Genomic DNA, 16010 nt, shown 5'->3' with positions numbered 1-16010 from the left:
CCATCAAGTGAGGACACCAGAGACAGGGAAAGATGCTCTGTGCAGCTAAAACGTATTCCAGGATTTTTGAGAAAAAAAATTCTCCTCTAAAATAAGTGGATTCTTTCCATTTCAAAATTGAGTAAAATACAATGTGGAGAATATTAGCATGTTATACGAAACAGATGACTCTGACTGTCAAGTAATAATCAAGGTAATAATCAAAAAGAACATTTTAGAAAAACCAAACCTTGCTCTTCATCATCTGGTTTACTCTTGTGAAAATAATAATAGCTAACATTTTTTGAGTTTTTCCTGTATTCCTGGGGCACTGTTCTAGGTCTCAATATGAATAATCTAATCTAATCTTCACAATTGCCCATCCATTATGGAAGAACTTTCATTAGTACTATTTTATAGGTGAGAAAACAAAGGTACAGAGCTCACAGAAGTGAATAAATAGTAGAGTTTTGCTTTTAACTCAAGCTGGCTATATCAGAGTTCATGCTTTTAACCCTGTGCTCCCATGAAAGTAAGCTCTCATGTGTAGAGGGGAAAATACCGAAGTGGGGAATGGATGAAAGGAACTATTCATCTTCTCACCTTTCAGTTCTTTATTCTGTTTGTTTTTATGGGACCTCTGCTCCTGTTCCTTTTGCGCTCTGGGGAACAAAGTCTTGGTTTGATCTGTTTCAACCAGGACTGTTCGAACATGGTGTGTGAGGTTACAGAGATACTTTCATTTCTGTCTGGCTGGTTGGCTTGGTTCCATTCGGCCACCTCGGGTGCCATTCTCATGCCGTGAGAGTACAAAGCAGTTCTCTTCGTTTTGGAAGACAAAGTCTGTTGTTGCTCTATGTGTGAAGTCAGTTTGATGATGTCAACCTGTGTGGAAAGAATTCTGTACAACCTTTCAGGACGTGAAGGGTGAGGGTAAGTTAGAAATTAATCTGGGGAGGTGGACCCACGGTTGGCCGGGTACCCTGGGCGTCTCAGTGTAATGCTCCAGAGTTGCACCGTCTCTCCTGCTCTGCAAATGAGGCAGGTGCTGGACTTTCTCAGGGAGAACAGCATCTGAGTGGGAATCAAACGAGTGTGCGTAGGTGTGTAGTGAGTGAGACAGAGTGGGGCACGCTGGCATTCTGAACACACATGAGGTGGAAAGCTGTTTTGGGCAGTTGAGAAGTTAATGCAATGCCAACATTGCTGTACGGACAGGCCACATGGGTTCACATGAGCTGAGGTGAGGTTAGAATGACAGGTAATCAAAGCATCATCAAACAGGTGACATCCGGAATATAAGTCTCCCAGATGGGGTTGAAGCAAGAATAAGACTGTTCTATGTGTGGGTGCCATAAACTGTGCCCACCAAAGTCTGTACCTAAATTTTATTTTAATTAAGAAGTATGTGCTAGTAAACTGTTCATTTTTGTGCCTTGATATTTTTCCTTAGTTGTTTTGTAAAGTCTTTTGTATTTTGAAGGACATCAGCCCCCAAAACCCTGCATGAAAATTGTTTGTGTTTTTTCCTGCTGTTGAAGACAGAAAAAGAGTCGGTGTAGTTTTACAAAGTAAAGTCTGGCAAAGCAGGGACAGCTGTATTTTCTAGTCCCTTTTGCTTGAGCTGTTAAAGATGTTGTTAAGGCCTTTAAAAAAAATCAAACTGTCTTGAATAAGGGTGCTGCTAGTCCCTAATGCAGGAAAGGGGAAGGGAGGGAGGAAGGATGGAAACAGAAAAATAGCAGATACTGGAGAATAGTAACAGTGAATGTCCTTCAAGTGTGTAAAAAAGAGACACCCTTTTACAGTAAGATAGGGGAGTTAGATGAAAACATGTAGATAAGGAGAGCCATTTAGTAAATATAACTAGGATCAGAGCAATTTTTACTGAACAAACTTGATTTGGAAAGCATAGTGCCTTTTTGCCCTACATTTGAATGACACATTTGTCTTTTAGCTGAATCAATTCTGGGTTAGCAGTTATAAAACAGGAGGAAAGCATTAATATATTTTAATTTCCCATGTTAAAACTTAATTTTCAAATCACATACAGTCTGATTAAAGTGTTTAAAATTTAATGCAATGTGATTCTACATATTTCATGAAAGAAGTGTTTTTAATCACTGTGAATCACTTTTACAACATAGTATTGATCGGAGATTGCTTTTCAAGTTAGATTTGTAAAAGTAAGTGGTTTTGTATGTCTATTTATAGAGCTGGAGAAATGGGAGTGGAGATGATTTAGCCATAGAGATACATTTATCCCAGGAAACTGTCAGGTGATTGTGGTATAAAAAGAAATTAGACACTGTGCAGTCCTTCAGTGCCTTTCCTTTAGCGCTCACCACAGTTGGATTGGGTGGAATTATTTTATTGGCACTTCTCCTCCTCCTCTGGGGGCCAGTGACTTTGTTCCTCTTCGCCCACCCAGTGTTTAAAATTTGATTTAGTTGCCCTCATTTAAAAATAAAAAGATTTCATATAAGATCCAGATTTCTTGCTTCTCTTGAAAAAGAACATGTCATTCCCTGAGAGAAACTGTAAAATGGATTCTCTCTAATCCAGTAAGGCCGAATCTCATTTGCCGCTGATCATCTTAGATGAGCCTTGGTTCATTCATTGTCATTATCCTCCTGGCCTTTGTCAGCATTTCACTTTGCATGCCCTTTTGGCAAGGTTATCAGTTTGTAGGTCACTCAGACATCCTAGGGATGCCTGATGTTACCTTTCTATCACTCTGGCTATGTTCTCCGGTGCATTCCTGTGTCTACAATGTGAATTGATAGAAGACAAGGAAATGGATTCTATATTTAAAATATAAAATAGATTGTCATTGGTATTGTCATTTGGGTATATGGATACATATTAAGAATTATAGTCAAGATCTGTGAAAACTATTATATAACATAATAGAGGCCCAATGCACGAAATTCGTGCAAGAGGAGGCCTTCCTTCCCCCGGCTGCTGGCACTGGCTTCCCTCTGGCACCCGGACCCAGGCTTCCCTCACAGAGGAAAGCTTGCCTCGGCCCTTGCAGCCCCAGCTTCATCTGGAAGGTCTTTGGAAGGATGTCTGGTCTAATTAGCATATTACACTTTTATTATTATAGATATTTTGGGGTGAGGGATGCTCAATATTTTAGGAAATAAGATGAAAAAAAAAGTAGTTGTATCAAAAATTAACTCTGACAATTCTTCAACAAAAACTTTCTTTGTTTTTCTTTTTAGTAAATATTCATCTTACTATTCAGGATTTTAAAGAAAGAATGTCAATTTTTTGTACTTCATTATTATCTTTTCAGGGAATTTCTGTTTCTATGACTCACTTTCTACCTTTATTAAAGTTACATGTATGTGTCTTATCCTCCCGTATAAGACTATAAGTTTCTGGAGAACAGAAACCATGTCTTACTCTTTTATTGTGTGTGTCCCCAACTTTAATTCAGAGTGTAGCATATGAATGTTCAAGGAAAAAAATCATAAAAAAAATAAATCTCTTTGTTTTTTATAGGCAAAGCATTGGCAAATTGAAAGCTGTTTTTCTTTCCCTAAGAAGGATAATAATTTAATGGAAAGTGAGATTCAAGAAGAAAGTATAAGGGAAACTGCTTCACTTTCTAACAAGGAATCATGCTTAGACCCAACAGAACATTCTCTACTTGATAAAAAAGACAAAGATGAGCCAACATACAAGTAAGTAATTTTAAGTGTTACCAAGATGTCAACTGGCGTCTAGATAAGACTTAGGTAAGATTGGCCCAAACTCCTCATGTACTATGTGCAATGTCCAATGATGACCTTGAGATTTTTCTAAAATTGGGGGGATTGATAGGTTTGTGTGTGGCAGGGAGAGAATGTATGTCCTCAGGGTTATATGTGGTTCTGATTTCTTGCCTCCATTGAATTCTTGATTTCTATTCAGTGTCTTCCAGTCCTTTGCTTCTGCTCTATCAACAATCTCAATGTGGAAACTTGCCTCTTTCCTAAAAAACAATGTGTGTGTGTATGCATGTATGCATCTGTCTCAGAATGTATGTCAGATTTTACTCCTGGTTTTGGTAATTTTCACAGAAGCTTGTATGACAGAACTTGTAAGAGATCAACTTTGATTATTAGACATGACTCTCCTTTGAATGCTTCTGGCCTTTCCTTCATGCTGTTCAGCCTTTTCTTCTCTTTGCACCACTCTGCTAGATCCCATTATTACATTCCTCTTTCTCTCTCATGCCAGGCAGCTTCAGTTATTTCTTTTGTTTCCTATAGTCTTGCTAACCCATGCTCTTTTAATTTTACTGTTCACACTAAACAACTATTATTTTTTGAAAGGATGCTTTTATTCATTGTATTTTCTTTAATATGAATTTTTTTTACCATACACATATAGGAGTGTAGAAAAATTGCACACAAAATACAGAATTTCTACATACCCCACCTTACCCCACCCAGTGTCTTGCATTAATGTGGTCCATTTGTTAGAATTGATGAATCAATATTGATACTTTATTATTAATTTAAGTCCATAATTAAGGGGGTACCGTTGTGGCTTCTTTGAGGACCCCACTCAGAGACCTCAGCATTGCACATTTACAAATCAATGCATCTTTGGCCAGTCTCCTGTGGCTCTACCCCTCCCAGCCCTCAGTTGGGGTTACTTTGGGAAATACACATCACGGTGTTTTTCTGTTGCAGTGTACCTGCTTTGGCAGGCCTTCCCTCTCACACAACTCCTCTAGGGTTAACTTCTGCTTGGCCAATAGGAAGCTGACTCATCCTTGCCACACCAACTGCTCCCTGGTTGTCCCCTCTAACCTTACTCACCTGGGTAGCTCCAGCCATAGCTTTTTGCCTGTAGACTTTTGCCAGCATTAATGAGCCTGTGTTCCTCTCATGTTTTCCGCAGACAGCACACATTAAACTCTTTGATCTGTATGAATGCAGGCTTGAAGTGAAGGGGAAGCTTCCCTCCACTCTCTCTGGAGTGGGCCTCAGTGAACACCAACGCCTCCTCTCCTCTCTTAGGTTATTGCATATTGGGTCTGTTTATATCCTAGAAAGGTGGTTGGCCTGGGTTTCACCAGGTTGGTTTTGGAGCTACTTCAGGAATATGGGGACAGGTTTTACTTCTTAATTAATTATTTTGCTTTCAGACCTTTTGGACCTCTGCTGACAGGTAAATAGAAGGGGGAAAAAAGCCCCTTTAAAAGTTTCTGTTGCACTAAATTACATTTTGGTATTTGTTCTTCTATTTCTTTGAATTATAGAGTACTGAAATGTCAAGTGGCATTTAACTTTCAAGCAGAATGATCTTTTCAATTGAGAAATATAGCTTGACCAATCCTGTACACTAATAGAATTCTGGGAATGGAAAGACTTTCAATATGACAAAATGTCCCCACCCAGCTATCCAACGCAATGTTATAGATCAGGAAATAAAGTTACCCAGGATCACACAGATAGATCATTGTTTCTCTTCCTGTCACACTCCTAAAAGAATAAAGGCAATTGTTATAGATTCCTGTTTAAGAGTATTTCAGCCAATATATTAATTTTCCCTTTCTTGTGACAGACTGTTATTATTATTTTTTAAATAAGCCTTTCCCTAGAATTAAAAGATAGCAATTTGAACTATTTACTTCTTTCTTGACTTCTATCTCATCTTATTACATTTACTATTGTTGCATGACACTTTGTGTTATGAAAATTAGTGCTGATACATAGGTTTCTAAATTCACAGATTTGTCTTAAATCTAGAGCTTTGTATTCTGCCAGAGTAGATAGGTGTGCAGCAGAGTGATTTTTCTCATCTTGGTTGTAAGTTTCTGTAGGCCTTGGGAGAAATTTCCAGCAGTAAGAAGCAAAGTTATCTCTATTGTACTATATCTTGTCAAATGACAATGCACCGAAAAATACCTGTGATCTTTGAAATGTATGCCTTTACCTAAGTTAGAAGACTGGATTGAAATGATTTTAAGACTTTGCATTAATGAAATAGTATAGGATAATGTCATTTAAGAATTATTAAACAAATTGAGAGAAAAAGGTAAAAAAATGTATCTTCAGAAGTGACTGTCATGTCACTTCTTACCTCTCGCAGGAGGTTTGTGTGGAAAACATACAGGTGCAAAGTCATGGTCAGCCGTAAAATGTTTTTCATGGCCTCTGTCCAATATTGAAGAGACTATTTTCTCCTTAAGAAAAGATTATTCTAAAGAATGTGCTGTTTTCCTAATCAGATTAAATCCAAGGAGAGAATCATACCAGTTCTTGTCCATATGCAAAAATATGAAAAAAAAATATGTAAAGGAATTTAAAGAGATGAGAGGGGGAAAATACTTTCTGTATATGTGTATGCAGGCAGGGGTATGTTTAATGGAGGAGTTAAACAGTAAGAAAGATGGAGAAGCAAAAAGAAAAAGCCAATAAAAATGGGAGAAGCAGGCAAAATGAAGAAAACAATTTAAAAATTTAAAACTGTGTTCTCATTTTAACACCTAAGATTTTTTCCCCAGGATAAAAACCTTGGCATAGGTTTTCTTCTGGTTTATACATGCATACCAGTTTCCCAAAGTGCTGAAGGCATTTTATAATATTATGTCTGAGAAGTACGTAGGTGTTTAAATGTCATTTTCCATTTAAGCCCTGGGGAAATGAAGATGAATATAGAATTTCAGAGAATAAGGAAGTCCTAATGCTAAGTTAACAATTGATACAGAGAAATAGATTTTGCCCTCTCTTAGGTTCTACAAAAATTACCATTAGAAAATGAAAAAAAGAGGAAGAAATAAATTAAAGTATAAAATAGGCAGCAAAAACTACAGTGGACATGCATTTTTCTTCGTTTATGGCAATATTTGGTTTCTGAATTCACAGAAAATTAATCTAGAAAAATACACACAAAATAATTTAGAAAATATAACCTTAGGATATTTTTAATATAAAAATAATACATGTTCATTAGGGAAAATTTGCAAGTACAAATAAGCAAGGAGAAGAAGATAAAGAGAAATCACCTATAGCAAAGCCATTGCTAAGACTTAGGAATTTTCACTCTCCTGGCTTGTTCTGGGCATACTTATGCTAATAAATAAATGTGCAGTGTATAAAAATGATGATTTAGTATACATAATTTATAACCTGTGTTATCGCTCAAAAATATACAGCAAGTTTATTCCTGTATTTTTAATATGTGTGTCCACAGACACCAATATTCATTAATGACTCCCTAGAAATGTATCATGTGGCTTTTTAACCATTCTCTTCTTTTCAAACATGTAGACTTTATAAATTTTAACTGGGAAAACATTTCTTTAAATACATTCATATGCAATTGTTAGAGCAATGAGCTGAATTCAACATTAGAATAAATTCTTTGAGGTGGAGTTGCTGAGTGAAAAGTGTTAAAGGCCCTTGGGTCATCTTGCTAAAATGCTACCCCTACACATGGGCTCTCTCTCCAGCGTATATGAGAATGGCTGCCTTCTGAACCAACACTGACTATTGTCATTGTCTTAAAACTGTTGCCATGATCTTTCATTATTGTTTTAAATTGCATATTTTAATTGTTTGTAGAAGTGAACATTTTTTCACATGCATATTAACCTTCAATAATTCAATAGCGAAGTTGAGATAGTAGAAGTCCATGAAACTAACTCCTGTGACAGCCTTAAGAAAAGCATATCCCCAGCCTCCTCTTGAATAATTGCTATGGGATGTGCTCACCATCTCACAGTCGCCATCTCTGTTATTGAATCACTCTTTATTATAGAACTAGAGGCCTGATGCATGAAATTCATGCAAGGGGTTCAGCCCTCACAGCCACGGTGGCTTGCCTTGACCCTCACAGCCAGGGCTTCATCCGGAAGGTCGTCTGGAAGGACATCAGGAAGGATGTCTGGTCTAATGAGCATATTACGCTTTTATTATTATAGAATGGCTCTGATGCTAAAGTCAAATCTGTCCATTTGTAAGGTCTCTTTCATTGATCTTCATTCTTATATTAGAACAATGAAGAGTGAGTCTTTTCTGCCTGCTTTTATCTATCAATTTTCTTTTGGCTATCATTAAAAAAGTTACTTATGGGGATAGGGTTAATTATAAGAAGCCAGGATTTAAAAACCAGATAGAAAATGAAACAGAAATTTCCATTTATATCTCAGTAAGTTTATATAGGCAGAAGGCATAATTAAAATTAATGGTTTTTAGACATGTGAAATAATTATGATGTTCTAAATTCTATAATACAGTGATGAGGGAACTGATATTTAATATTCTTTATATGCTATTGATTACTTAATTATTCTGCCAGTAGGTCTTATGTGAGAAATTAAATTGGAAAATTTGTGGCCAACTATAAGGGAAAAAATACACAAAGCAATAAAATCTAATTTTAAATCAGGTCTTATGTGACATAAAACACTTGGAGGACTGACAGTCTCCTTTCACCAACAATCTGTGGCAAGAACTATCATACATACATGCATGACAAATGAAAGCAAATGAAAGTCTACTCAACTTTTGAAATTTAAGTCTTAAAAATACTTGTACAGCAAATTATTATCTCTGTAAATGCTGTATGTCCTTATTTTTTGTCTCATCATTCTGCTGGTTCCTAGGAGTCTTAGAACTGGCTGTAGGGAGTATTTGAATTCTCTGCTTTGAGTAGAAAGAATTGTCTTTTTTTACTTAATGTGATAGCCAATACTTATTAAACTCTTAGAATAATCCAGGCACTGTTCTAGGTCTTTATGTGTTTAGCTCAATTAATTGTCACTGTAATCCTTAGAGATAGCTACAATTATGACCCCTGTTTCACTACTAGGGAAGCAAGGTACACGGAGGTTAAATGATTCGCCCAGTGTCAATCAGCCAGCAAGAGGTGAACCAGGCATCCTACAAAAGGCATTCTGGCTCCAGAGTCGGTACTCTGTGCCATCACTCCATACTGTCTGTACAAAAAGCATCATATTGAAAAGTTATTGGTTTCTTAGTCAAGTGATCAAATATTTTGCCAAGTACCTGCTATGTATAAGGTGCTACTCTAGGTATAGAAGGGCAGTGGGGGATTTGCCACACATCATTCTTCCCTTTACATCCAAGACCGAGGGATGGCTGGTCATTTAGAGCCTTTCCTTCTCATAAAATTGATGGCAAGACTACCAGAGCCCATAGTAGACCCACTTTCTTGCACCACCATGTAAGACATGTTTGCAAAAGTTTTAAACTCAAAACTCTTTATTGCGTTTTTCTGCTTTTTTGTCTTCATCCATTAGGAATATTGGACTTTTAGGAATATTCACCTCTTTCTAGTTTCCTGTACATTTTCACAGTAACCATTCTCTCAAATGTCAGATGTCTTTGGAAAAGAAGCACTAGGCTGGCCTCTGAATATGAAGTTAAATCCGTGGTCTGGTTGTTCACAGAACTGCTCTTTGCTTTGGAGCTTTGTCAATACAGCTCCATTTCCTAGACTTTCATCTAAGGAGTGAAATCTGTTGCAGTTTCTAGGAGATTCGCTCATACCTTCTGCCCACTTCTCTCCCTCTGTGGCTTAAACTCTTTAGTAGAGATAGTCAAAGTCTGTTGTTTTATACAAAAGATGTTTGATTTGAATACCACTGGGTGAGAAAGCAAGTAGTCTAAAAGCAGGAAACAGTTCAGGATGTTTAGGGGGAAATCAAGGCCTGGTATTAACTAGTCCAAAGATAGACCCCACTACTTCTAGGCCTGCCTCAATCTTTTGTACCTCAATTTATTTCAATAATACTTTTCTGGAAAAAAATTCTCAACTTAATAACTATAAGGCCTAACAGCACCATACTCTGTCCTTCTTGTATCTGACACCAACTTCTCATTGTTACAGATTCTCCTACCATCTTCAAATGACTCTAATGTACCGTTGTTCATGTCTTCAAAGCCCAGATAGTGGTTAAACGATTATGTCCCTCTTCATAGGAGATCCGTGTTGTGAGGGAGGCCATTCCAGTGTAATCTGGGGAAAAACTGCCACCTGACCTCCGTCTTTTGGAAGGCTAAGATTTCCTAAAGAAAAGGAAAATCTATAATTCCAAAAAGTTTATGTAGATACTACCCCAATCAAGGCAGTAGAGTTCCCCTCCTCATCCCCCTTTACGTGTGGGCTGTACTTAGAAATTTGCTTCCAGAGAGAAGTGTATAGAAAGGAAGGGAAAATATAACTTTTAAAAGGAAGTGCAGAAACTTGGCCAACACAACCTTGGCCAGGTGAGGAAATTAACATCCAAAGCAGTGAGTCAGGTTGACAGCGTGTCCCCTTGATAAGATGTGGTGAGAAAATGGATTCATCTCTGTTGACTTCCTCCCAACAACCCATAATTCCCATCTAACCATAAGAAAAACATCAGGCAAATCCAAATTAAGGGACATCCTACAAAAAAATCTGACAAGTATTCATCGAAACTTCCAAAGACATGAAAAACAAGGAAAGTCTGATAAACTGCCATAGTGCAGAATAAACTAAGGAGTCAGACTTTTGGCAATGAAATGTGTAGTCATTAAGTTTGGGGTCTATGACAGTGAGTGTGAAATATGTTTGAGATCATTTCTCATTTTCTGCCTGGAATTATATACAACTATATAATGATTTCACTCTATGTTTTATTGATAAAACTATTTTCATTGGATTCAAGCTAAGCTAAAATTTTCTTATAGATTCATATGAGAATCCTCAAAAATGCTGAATTTTTCTGAATTTTGTACATCATAAGTGAAGATACAGCCTGACATCAGATAAAAGAGTTTTTGACACATCTCACTGATTACCCCGCATAATTGGCACATTGTGTGTGTTTCTATAAAATTTTCTTCTGCATAGCTTTTTCTCTGACCTACCACTTGTTATGAGTACAGGAGCTTTTCTTTAGCCTCTCAGCCTCTCTAGCTCTTACCATTTTATATTATCACATGGCCAGCAGGCATTTTATTCAAAGATTTGGCTTGTTTGGTATAAACAAATGTCACTATTTAGGTCCACAGGATAGAGGGTTTTTTTTGTTTGTTTTTTTTTGGTCAAAGTAACAGATATACAGTATTTATAGCCAGAGAGTGTCTGTTCATCCTTTGTGGTTAATTTTATTTCACCATGAATTATTCTCTTCCAGTGTCGGATCATCAGAAGTTATAAATTTAGCTATAAAATATAAGGAAAGAAATATATATAAGAAAAAAACACATAACCTTTACAGCAGTGAAGTTCTACAAAAATCATCCAGTAAGTAATTACCACTGATATATATTTACAGTGTTATTATTTTACTGATTGATATGAATAACAAATAGCTACTGTGTGTGCCAGGAATATTGGTGTTCCTTAATAAACTTGAAAGGAAGGTCCTGAGACCCCACTTAACAAAGGAGGAAAGTGAGGCTCAGAGACATTAAGTGACTTGTCCAAGGCTGCACAATGTACAAGCGACGGACATGTAAGATCTAAGCCAGAAAGCACATGTAACCTGCCCACTATAGTTCCCAAAATAGCATTGGCACAGAATGTTAATTCTTTCCCCAAAGTGTTTAGAGATGAAAATGAATAAAAACAAATTTTGCTCTTAGGAAGCCCATAGCCACCCAGAATGATGCATTCATTTAGTTATTGGCTGACTAGAAACATAATTATAAAAAAGTAATTGAAACAAAGGAACCATTATTATACTCAAGTGTATTATTTAACTGTGTGGTGATTGCCAGAGGGAAGAGGGGTTGGGGGATGTAGAAGAAGGTAAAGGGGGGATAAATGGTGGTGAAAGGAGACTTGACTTGGAGTGATAAGCACACAATACAGTGTTCAGATGATGCATTGTAGAATTGTATACCTGAAACCTGTACAACTTTATTAACCATTCTCATCCCAATAAATTCAATTTAAAAAAAGCATAGGGAGAATCAGTCCTGAGGTTCCATCATATGATGAGACTATTTCACATAGTATGAATCTTTTTTCAACTATGTCCATGGGAAAGCTGCACTTTCAGAGAACAGATATTTTAATTTTAGAATTTGAGTTGAAATTTTGCTGTCAAAAGGTACATCCTTATTTGTTAATATTCAATGCACATTTATAAACTGATCTACTCCATAGGATTTTTGTCAGGATTACAAGAGATATTACATGTAAAGCACTTAGAATAGTGCCTGACATATTATAGAAACTCAATGCAATTTTATTAGCAACTAGAGGCCCAATGCATGAAATTCATGCATGGGGGGTGGGGGGAGTGTCCCTCAGCCCGGCCTGCACCCTCTCCAATCTGGGACCCCTTGGGGGATGTTCGACTGCTGGTTTAAACTGGCAGTCGGATGTCCTTCTCACAACCCGGGAACGCTGGCTCCTAACTGCTTGCCTGCCTGCCTGCCTGATTGCTCCCAACTGCCCTTCCCTGCTGGCCTGATCACCCCCAACTGCCCTCCCTTGCTGGCCTGATTGCCACCTAACTGCTTCCTTCCCCCCACCTGTCTGATCTCACCCCTAACTGCTTGTTCCCCCAGTGGCCTGATCGCCCCTAACTGCTTGCTCCCCTGTTGGCCTGATCACCCCTAACTGCCTCTGCCTCAGCCCCTGCCACCGTGGCTTTGACCGGAAGGAAGTCGGACGTCCGGAATATGTCCGGTCGACCCGGTCTAATTAGCATATTACCCTTTTATTAGTATAGATGTTATTATTGTTATTATTATACCTTGGAGCACAACCTTTGGAGTGAAAGATACTTGAGCTTAAGCCCAAGGTCTATGTTTACTAGCTATGTAAATTCGGGCAAGTTATTAAAACATCTTGAGCCCCACCTCTATGTCCTTATCTGTCAGCAGGGCATAATGGCATTTTACAGGTTGTGGAGATTTCTCCTTTGGTTTGACATAACACACTGCTTCTCAAACGTTGTTCTCTAGCCTAATGGCATCAACACCACCTGGAACTTAGAAATGTAAGTTCCCACCCCACCCTACTAAATAAGAACCAAAGTAGTGTATAGTCGTTAGCTTATGCTTTAACAATTCCTCCAAGTGAGTCTGAAGCCTGGCAAAGTTTGAGAACCACTGACAGCACAGGACCTGTCCCATAGCAGGTGCTGAGTCTATCAGTTCACTTTTCCTAGATCCTGAGCCATCACAATGACCAAAGCGCAGTTCCCATCTCTGCAGAGTTAACTATCAAACGTACAATCACATCCTGAATTAAGGTTTGTAGGCTTCCAATCTATTGTCCATTTATCCTATGAAGCAAAGAGAAAATGTTTTCATTGTCCAAGACTATGCTTTTACGGGTGTGTGATCAAAAGAGGTTTCCTTTCCATCATCTCATTGTATGCATCATATATACAACAACACAGCTCTGGTTTACATGTTAGTAAAATGAGAAAGTACCTGCAAATTCAAACATTTAGAGATGTTGTTAAACTAAATGCTTAAAAAACAGATTTCCTGTCACAAAGACTACAATTTTCTTATAGATAAAAGAGAAACTGAAGCTTTTCTAAAACTGCAGAATACTAATTTTCAAGGGAAAATAGCAAAAGAGTCGAAAAAAAAATGAATGGGGAGCTTTGGGTTGCTTTTGATTCCTTTGCATGAAAGGACCATGGATTTATTGTGAACAGCTGTGCTTATAGGGTTTGCTGATGACTGCAGCTGAACCAGCTGAGTAACAGGAAGGTTAAATTTAAAAAAAATTAACTTGGAAATGTGCTGGCTCCTTCTGAGGAATTAAATATTGGACTTTTATTTCTATCTTCCCCCCAACACCTGCTGTTGTGAAGGCGTATTTAGGTCATTAAGCATCGGAGTCCTGAAAGAGCTACCGGAAGTGAACAAACCAGCTTTTCTTCTGGACCCTGAGAAATACTTTAGGGAAGAGCCAGAGGAGGCGTGTCCCCAAACTCCAGAGCCCCCATCGCTCTCTGAGAGTAAGTCCACAGCCATTGTCCACTTCCGCATCCCTCCCTTTGAAACTCAATCGATTAGAAAAGTAAAGTAGAAATGAAAGCCTCACGTGTTTGCCTTCTGGGTTGCAGTGAAATGAGGTGTGGTTTGACTGGTAAGATTTATAGCTCAGCTGCTCATCAGTGCTCTCGGAAGGGACAGCCAACACGCTGGGATACATTAAAAGAATATTTTTATTTTGTCACTTTTCTCAAGTCAGAATGCCATGAAGATGTATTATGAGTTGCTACGGATGGGAAGCCTTCCCGCCACATAATCTTAATTTTCAAACATACCCGAGAAAGAGACAATCATAAGGCTGCCTTAGAGCAGAGTCTCTGCCCATCTGGTTTTGTTCCTTTCATTTAAAACACTACAAATAAAAGGCTATTCATTTTTTAAATTTATTGTTGAAAGTATTACAGATGTCCCCCTTTTTCCCCATTGCCCCCTTCTAGCCCGCCCCTACCCCCACCCCAGGTCTTCCCCTCACTATTGTCTGTGCCCATTGGTTATGCATATTTGCATATAAATTCTTTGGTTAATCTCTTCCCACCCATCTGAGATTCTGTAGTCTTGCCCCATGTTTCTATGTCTTTGGATATATTTTGTTATCATCAGTTTATTTTGTTCTTCAGATTCCACATATGATCGAGACCTAGAGGGTATTATGCTAAGCGCAATAAGCCAGTCAGAGAAAGATAAGTATCACATTATCTCACTCATGTCGAATCCAAAGAACAAATAGAGGCTACTTAAAATGTATTGTCTTGGAGCCTTCCAGCTGCAGTGCTAGGCTAATATGATGAGTAGACAAGAAAGCTGAACTTAGGAAATACAAGCGAATGCTCTCTCAAGATTCGGAAACAAGATGTGTAAAAGGATGCTCTGTTTTTCAGCCTGATATAGGCTTCTAAGACTTTGAAGAATAATATCTGTGAAAAAATGTTCCCCGTAAGGAGAGGCCCTGCGGGAGCGCAGACAGCACAACCTGATTCTCAGTGAGGCAGTCAGAAAGCATATGGACACCACAGGGAACTCATTTAAAATAATTAATGAAAAGTGCAAGTTTCAGCTCGTAACAATCAAAAGATCAGAACTACACTCCAACCATCTTCTGAGATCTGTGGTTTCTAAACTTTTCCAATTCTCGAGATGGAGATTTGGCATCCTCCTTGAGAAATAATAACCCTGTAGGAAGGAGGCATTTCTTCATGTCCATGCTTGAGGAAGTTCAGGCCCCTTGTCTTTGCTTGGTTCCCTATGGAAAGGGAAAACAGCTGGTCGACATATTTTTAAATTTTTTTTTATTGTCTAAAGTTTTACATATGTCTCCTTTTTTCCCCAATTGACCCCTGCCCCCCAGCCATTCCCACCCCGGGCAAGCCCTCACCGCCCCAGTGTCTGTGTCCACTGGTTATGCTAATATGCATGCATACAAGTCCTTTGGTTGCTCTCTAACCGCCCTCCTCTACCATTTGTCTCTAGATCGATCTATTCTTGTTCATCAAATTATGTTGATCATTAGATACCACATATGAGTGAGATCATGTGGTATTTATCTTTCTCCGACTGGCTTATTTCACTTAGCATAATGCTCTCCAGTTCCACCCATGTTGTTGCAAATGTTAAAAGTTCCTTCTTTTTTATAGCAGCATAGTATTCCATTGTGTAGATGTACCACAGTTTTTTAATCCATTCATCTGCTGATGGGCACTTAGGCTGCTTCCAAATCTTAGCTATGGTAAATTGTGCTGCTATGAACAAAGGGGTGCCTATATCCTTTCTGATTGGTGTTACTGGTTTCTTGGGATATAGTCCTAGAAGTGGGATTACTAGGTAAATGGAAGTTCCATTTTTAACTCTCTGAGGAAACTCCATACTGTCTTCTACAGTGGCTGCACCAGTCTACATTCCCACCAGCAGTGCACGAGGGTTCCTTTTTCTGCACATCCTCCCCAGTACTTGTCATTGTTGATAATAGCCATTCTGACAGGTGTGAGATGGTATCTCGTTGTTTTGATTTGCATCTCTCGGATGATTAGTAACTTTAAGCATGCTTTCATATGTGACATTTTAAAATAT

The 16010-nt window shown here is 38.2% G+C and overlaps 1 protein-coding gene across 1 annotated transcript in view; it reads left to right on the top strand.

Annotated features, from left to right (window-relative positions):
• WDR49 (WD repeat domain 49) overlaps nt 1-16010 on the top strand; it is a 113355-nt gene that overhangs the window by 68110 nt on the left and 29235 nt on the right. Inside the window, exons 13-15 of the mRNA XM_014533560.1 lie at nt 3490-3671; nt 11114-11223; nt 13763-13909. Coding sequence (XP_014389046.1) covers nt 3490-3671; nt 11114-11223; nt 13763-13909 — 439 coding nt within the window. The remainder of the gene's footprint in view (nt 1-3489; nt 3672-11113; nt 11224-13762; nt 13910-16010) is intronic.

Source organism: Myotis brandtii, unplaced genomic scaffold (assembly GCF_000412655.1).
Source record: "Myotis brandtii unplaced genomic scaffold, ASM41265v1 scaffold99, whole genome shotgun sequence".
NCBI lineage: Eukaryota > Metazoa > Chordata > Mammalia > Chiroptera > Vespertilionidae > Myotis > Myotis brandtii.
Note: the sequence above shows the minus strand (reverse complement) of the source record. Positions and strands in the feature narration are given on the sequence as shown.